The 7,792-nt window shown below is 36.2% G+C and overlaps 1 protein-coding gene across 1 annotated transcript; it reads right to left on the minus strand.

The window, feature by feature from the left end:
• Positions 1-482: 482 nt before the first annotated feature.
• LOC139121352 (uncharacterized) lies at positions 483-7,586 on the minus strand. The gene is made up of 8 exons (XM_070686174.1): positions 7,423-7,586; positions 5,869-6,122; positions 5,234-5,290; positions 4,745-4,900; positions 3,927-4,055; positions 3,145-3,210; positions 1,976-2,096; positions 483-1,352 (listed from the first exon to the last, which is right to left on the minus strand). The coding sequence occupies exons 2-8, from the start codon at positions 6,061-6,063 to the stop codon at positions 1,267-1,269; spliced, it is 810 nt and encodes a 269-aa protein (XP_070542275.1). The 5' UTR covers positions 6,064-6,122; positions 7,423-7,586; the 3' UTR covers positions 483-1,266.
• Between the last annotated feature and the right edge of the window lie 206 nt (positions 7,587-7,792).

The raw sequence follows: 7,792 nt of genomic DNA on the forward strand, positions 1-7,792 counted from the left end.
TATTAATTTTATTACACCGAACAAACACTTGTTTTCGAAACTTTGCTCAGAATGCAGTCAAGTGTCGATCGAGACTCGCCACAGTGAAACGTTCGATTTGTTCCTCGATCGCAATGCTACATGAAGTTGAATTAACGTCTAAAAACGAAGACAGTGTTGTTCAAGCTTTTCTCGTTTAATGTACTAAACGTCGTGTACTTCAGGTCGAGCTAATTTCTTGTACCTTTTCAAAAGCCATTGCTTCACAGAAAATACCAAGCAAATGTACGCGATGATGTGGTACGCGCAGAAAGGACGCGCGGTATTCCAGAACGTGGTAGCGGGCTATATCACTGCACGCGACAGGGCTATATCAGCGCACGCGACAGGGCTATATCACCTGTGCCATGTTCTATCACTTTTTGTTCTATATCACGTGAGTGAGGCTCAGCCAATCACAGTACCTGAATAATACGTGAGGTGTAATAATAAATTTTAGTGAGTCTGGTAGACAAAAAAGTCGCTGACTGCAGCAATGTTTGTCGTCAAGTGTTTTTTTTTAAATTCGGAACATTGTTTGCTCTGCTACAATGCTTGAAGTAAAGGTACAAAAATGTTTGGATATTATTCCCGCGCTACGCTTGACGCCACTGTACTATAATATTCACTGATCAAAAAAATCGCAAAGTATACCAGTTGTAGAATCAACCCTGTCTACGTTTCTCCCGTTTTGATGATCCTTTCTTTGATTTCAACAAAATTGTGACGAATGACCAATCCTTGCAGACTCTTTCTAACCTTTAATCACGTGACGAGAGATACGACTCAATGAGGCAGGTGAGCAGCACCTCTTCAACGTTTTGGCATGGTACCTCGAAACTTAAACTGAAAACTATATTACGGCTTAGTGAGAAAACATGACACAGGTCAGGAGCGATTCCTTCACCGCAATTGCTTGATGATATTTAATACAAGGAACATGATAAATGCATCTTATTCGAAGCCAAACTTATCGAATAGGTTTAAGCACTCGCTTGCTTTATATGTAATATATATTTTATACATGTATATGGTTTTGGTTATACAGTGTAGGTATCATTGTAAGGATAACTGCGACACGAATGGCAAATACATTTTCATTAATGTATTTCAATGATTGATATAGTACTTAAAAATGAAAGGCAAAGAAATTCTCCTTACATCTATTTTTCTTTCCCATTTGATGTAACACTTTGAGGTTACATAATGCATTCATCAGTTATTTGTTTGTTTAGTTGCTTTATTATTTCATTTCAGTAATGGTGATGATTCTGAGATAGCCGTATCAATAACTTCTCTCTGTCTCTCGATGTCCTTGGAATCTTTGCCATTCACTGTAAAGAAATTACAAAAATTTAAAAGTACCCATTTGCATGTCGAATGGTCATGCCAAGACCATGATGCATCTCGGCAGATATAATTCATTTATTAAGGTATCAGACCTGTCACTCAATAGATGTTTCCTACCCAGCAGACGGACAGTTTGGCCTTGGGTACACGATTGGGTGAAAGTCAGGATCCAATGGGCAGTTGTCTTGGTAGACTCGGTGACCCACACTCTCTGGGAGGAAGTGTAGCGCCCCCAGCAGAGAGTATGGGTCATCATGACCATTGTTTTGGCGGCTTATAACGGTTCCAGAACCAAAATTATTTCTTTTAACGGGTGTTTTACGAGAAGAATGTACAATAGTATTTGTCCGAAAGTATGGTGGTATCGCATTTTATATTAATTTTACTCAGTTCTCAGTAGTTTTAGACAATGGAAATATAGAGGAAACTAACAGCCGTCAAAGAGAATGTTAGTATAGAACTTAATCGTGTGATAACAAATCCGTTGAACATAGACACACGGGCTTGTGGGAAAAAATCCCACTTTTCAAAATATACACATGAATGTGTTTCCACTACTGAAACACCTGGTTCTAGATTGCACCTACCAATACTAGGCTGTTTTTACCTTTGGCTGAGTTGGCTGGTATCATTATAAACATGTTGTTGCCCTCTCCAACTGGCATCGACATGAGTCCACCTGGTGAAAGCTCTACTGAACCACGTTGGGGACCAAGATATGCCTTCATCTATGGGGAAATTATCAAAAATGCCACTTAAATTATGGCTGAAAGGGGAATATATATGGACAAAATAATGCTTACAAGTCTCAAAGGCATGACATGTTTATGTACAGCATGAATTATTGAAAGAGTCATGTTAAACTTCACGCAAAATTTAAATTCGCCGATCTAAACAAACGAGAAAAACTTTTCTCCAATGCTCCGAGAGAAACATGAAAAGCAAAAATGTAGAATGTGAAAAGACATCGCCACGGTTGGAAAGGATACAGAATATGCTAAGTCGTATTAGTTTAAAAGTTTTAGAAGTGAGACCATGATTTGTATAAAATTTCTATTTGTGGTAACAGACTAATGGCTACGAGCACAGACGAACTTGGAATAAATAATCTCATCATTGTGAAATATTGTGAAATATTAATGTTAGTAATAAAACCATTTTGGTATTGCATGAGAGTTGAGCTTCCTTTCTGCTCAGCAACATATACTTGATAAAATCACTGAACGTGTCTTTTTACATAGTAGTCTACCTCGCGTCCAATAAAGTAAAAGCGTATAGAAAGGAAAGGCAGCCAGCTTCCACAGCAAGTCCTTACTACATACCTGTTTAAACCCTCTGTAATACTCATAGAGGCGTTAGAGAAATTCTGGAAAAGTTCACATTTTTTGCTGCTGTTGGCTTATTAGCATAAATCATGTAAGTTGACACCATAGAGCAGTCGACCAATTTGAGCTCATTAACGCCTGACCGCCGTGGTGAAATTACTAACTTAAACGAGATGCAAATATTTACGTCCTGCCAAGTTGAGGACATTTAATTCTTACTTATAAGTTCCTTCTGACTATATATTTGTAACATATTGTCCAAAGATTATTATGTAAAGTGAAATTGTTACACATTCAGTAATTGATCAAGTATTGGTGAGCAGAAACTGAGCTCAACCCGATGCAATACCAAAAGGGATTCTTATTAAGGATATTTCATAATAATGCAATCATATTTCTTCGTGTATTTATTCCTTGTTCGATTATGTAATAGCATAAGCATAGACCATACCTGTGTAGGCCCGTAGTAGGGTATGGTGTTTCTGGTACATCTCCAACAACATTGGATCTGAGAAGTCTGTTATTCAAAAAGATATTAGAAAATTATTATAGCCTGATCCATAACACTACGTAACGTGACAATTTCGCATGAGAAATGTATAGAGTCAAATAGGTCGAAGGTCAAAGGGACAAATTGATCTTTCAAGACTATCAAATTAAGGTTAATCCAACAGGTGTAGAAGATTTCACTTTCAGAATTTGCTGAGAAATGTCTGATATTCAAGATTTTGTAAAACTGGCCAAGAAAACAATTTCAGACTCTCAATGGTTGGCTAGGTGCAATTGTCATAATATTTTTATCTTGACGACGAAATTTTTAGAAACTGATCTATGAAAACTCATTGGTCTCTTAAACGTTTCTTTGCACTTATGTGCAGACCAACTGAAACACTTCTGGTGAAACTACCATTTACATATTATCGCCCACAATTTGAAATATACGATTTGCGGTTACAAAATGTGAAATATGTCAAAACCAATTCAATAGATTTCAATGGCGCTGAAAAGGGCTCATGCACATTAAATGCTAATCATCATACTACCTACCTATGTATAGGTAGGCTTTCATTTCATTCATTACATTGTACAAAATATAATGCTGATCATTTACCATGCTATACATGACACTAATCCTTAAACCTTCGAACACAAAGCATTGCTTCATTAAAAGATACTATCCTCCCTAATTAGTTCCAATCGTGTTAATTTAGGTTTTTGTATAATCACACTAACCTGGCTGCAACATTTCTTACAACCATTGCGACAGAGAACCCTGCTGCACAGAATGCCATTTATAATGGCAACAATCGCTTCACACACAGCCATCAACAGAATGAAGGTATCAATAGTCTGTCGTTTGTGCTGGAAAGAACGAAAGAAGACTCATATCCACTTGTAGGTAAATTAAAAGTGCAAAAAAGGATGACACTACACATAACTGCAATTCGCTTTGAAGCATGAATTACAAACAATAGCTTTGATCTGTGCTCATTGACTTACATTTACAATAAGGTATTCCTAATACCGACCCCTTATTACTCTACGTAAATGTTTCAACTGTCAGTGATATTTCCAGATATAATTTAATTAAGAGAATGTATATCTGAAGATTGGTATGGTTCACATTAGAGAAAAGGTGTGCAAGATTATTATGCAATCAGCTAAAAGATGTTTTCAAGGTACACGTTAGCTGCTACTATTCATAAAATTGCTGATGCCTTAATTGACACCACTTTTCTAATTTTTGAATCTTTATTTGACACTCTTGTAAAAAAAGAGACAATTTAATCTGTTGTCGGTATAGAATAACAAAACTGGTGCAACTTTACCCTAAATGTAATTGGGGATTGGTCCAGTATACCCAACCGTGAACCTAATGATAGTGAATTATTTGTGCTGTATGTCAACTCATGCAATTCTATAAAAATCATCAGGAGAGTACAAAAACTGAACAATGATTAAAATGTGTTAGTTTGTCGTTCTATGTTATCTTCTTTACGTGGTTTAGGGCGAATTGTACATGTATAAAGACAAAAGATGGTGTTACATACTATGCAGATGTTGTACATACGATCATCCCTGCTGTCACAACTGCTGAAGTTACGTGCCCAATATTCCTCAGAACCCAATGCTACCGCCATGACAGTGACCAACACTACTGCACAGAATATTGCAGACATAAATGAAACGATCATCGTGGCAGCAGTCTGTCAAGGAAAAAATGACATCTTGGTTACAATCTCGCAAACTTAGAGGTAATTTGTGGCTGCTTAAAATTTGAGGATCTGTTTAGCAGTCTTGTCCAAACAACATCCGCATATTTGGACATGAACAGTAAACCAAGGAGTATTAAAAAAATATATATTTTGCCAATGCTGTTGAAACTGTATTTGCAGTATATTATTAGAATACATAAATTTTCTGATAATTATATATTTTCTCAAGTCGACACATATTGTTATTAAAATTAACAAAAGTTAATCAAAGCTTTAATTAAGCATGTGATTCTTTCGAACGGAGGAAGATAAAGTCATTCTTACCACATCAGTTGTGTTCTTGTCGGCCGATATTAGAGTCAACAAGCCTGTTAGTATCGCCTTGAAAATGAAATTTGAAGAGGTGATCAGAGAAACAATGATTTCTGTTTTATTCGAGAATATATGACATTTTTGCGTACAAATACGAAACTGTGCAAACGTCTGGGCGTAAAACTTGTAGATCATCGAAAGAATACGAATCCCCGTGTCGGTACGAAATCCTTGTAAGATTTAAGTCGCATGAACTTGCTCTGTCGTCTCTTTGATGTAAAATCGTTCAAAGACATCATTTTTAACCCTTTTATGCCTGTCATTAGATTCAAATACATTAATCGCTTTCATTCACTGTCTTTCAGTTCATAAAAAGTGTAACATGTTATTGATATCCTTAAGCTATTTGATGCTAATTTTCATTCCTAATTCTACTGCCAAAATTGCTTTTAAATTTATTCTTAAGATTTCTTGGCCATAGTTAACATTATTTCAATCCCTTACGATATCTATATTCATCCTGTTACGAAATTGAAATCCCTGAAATATATATAATCACATATTGAATGATTCCGTTGCGGGCTACATCACAATCCATGCTACTCTTATTCCACAAAACTGCTAAAATCTGACAGTCTAATACTTACCAACACTCCAGCATAAATTGGTATACCAAGGTATGCAAAGCGACATTCATTATATACTGCCTCAGCACCTGCATAGATTAAAACGCACGCTAACAGGAATTGGATGTAGGCCATCTTCACCAAGGTAGACGCTATAACACGGTGATTCGCATTCCTGTCTTTAGTCAGATTATCATAAATGGTCACTTTATCCATTCTGTCTCAATATTTTCCCAAACAGACTTTTAAAATTTCTTCTTCAAAGAAAGTTTTATCTGTGAAAATAATAATAATAATAATAATAATAATAATAATAATAATAATAATAATAATAATAATAATAATATAATAATAATAATAATAATAATAATAATAATAATAATAATAGGCAAGTATAATATCCTCGATACGTTGCAAAATCTTACAGACGGTATAAAAATCAGAACTTTTACAGTTAAAATCAGTTTGAACATGTACTTTTGAGTTAGTTTCGTGAATAGAGCGCTCACAAAAACGTGACATAAGATGTTTGTAGACAACAAAGTCCAGTAGACATTAGCGTCAATTGTACGATGCTTTTTGAGATTGGATATTGCTGGCCTTCCAAATCCCTCACAGATTCGTTACTGGTGAAGAGCATTACTGTAGCTTAGGAGCCTGAATTGAATTGGGCAGGTAATTTATCTAAAAGGACATTGGCCAACAAGATAAAAATCTCAAAGCAAAGTACATTTATTGCTTAGCTCAATTTAGCCGCGGTGTGAAACAGCATTACGGTATTCGTTTTAAAATATCATGTCATTACACCCTCCCAATACCTATCTTATAGCACGGATTTTGCCACATGGACACAATATGTTCAAAACTGTCTTATTGGACCAATTTGTGATTATGTCCGACTTACATAATTTAAAATGCAAAGTAAATTTTTGTTCTAAATATTTCCATAATCATGAAAATGGTATACCGATGTTCTGACTAAAAATATAAATATTGTAGTCTATAGGACATGCCAATCATTGCTGCAGGAATACTGCACATAGAACGGTCGCTGAAAGACCGTTTTGTTACATTATCACCCTAGTTCGCAACACTTTGCTGAGAGCTAAGTCCAAAGCTATCCGTCAATTTTTCTTCGGGCAGCCAATTGATAAGAGATGAGGTCCGCCTAAAATGAGAAGCATGCTCTGTTGGACCGGGGATCAGGGTTGACTTAACTCATATCGATGAGATCATGAACCCGTTTGGACATATAATGCCACAATCTGTACGCGGTACTTTATATTTTGGAGAGTCTGCATTGTCAAATTGTCAATGAAACAGCCAATATTACTATACAATGCAACAAGAAGATTACTTACACCCTTATTGACTGTTGCAAGTGTAGGGGTAAACAAATCTATCTCCAAATACAGAGCAGCTGTTGTTTCGTGCCCTATGTTAGAGCAATTAATGGAGGTTGAAAACAACTAAGCTTACACTACTGCGCCATGTCTGTGGCGTGGTTCACGCTGGAACAATGTTAGGCTACATATAGGTTAACCAAATTACCTCGTAGGTGGAAAATAAACTTACCTAGTACATCTCAAATGACCGAAACTTCCTCAGTCAACACACAAAGACTGACTGTGATCGGCATTAAGGTTGGTTCATTTGTTGAAACATCAACTCGCAGACTACAAATGGTTATCTTATGTTTCTGTTGCTTATTAATCATTGCATAGGTGCCAAAAGAAAGAAATATTAACAGACTGAGTAATAAGGTGAGTAATAAGGTTATTCACAAAGTATTGGGATTTATGTCCGAGTTCGTAGTGCAGCGGAGGTATTGTCCAAGGGGCGTAGCGTCGAGGACAATACCGAAGCGTAGACCTGGTATTTTGTGAGGAGTCAAATTACATTGACGGGAGTACAATAACTAAAGGTTATTGGACGCTGTTTGACC

The sequence above is a fragment of the Ptychodera flava genome, chromosome 2, assembly GCF_041260155.1.
Source record: "Ptychodera flava strain L36383 chromosome 2, AS_Pfla_20210202, whole genome shotgun sequence".
In the NCBI taxonomy this organism is placed as follows: domain Eukaryota; kingdom Metazoa; phylum Hemichordata; class Enteropneusta; family Ptychoderidae; genus Ptychodera; species Ptychodera flava.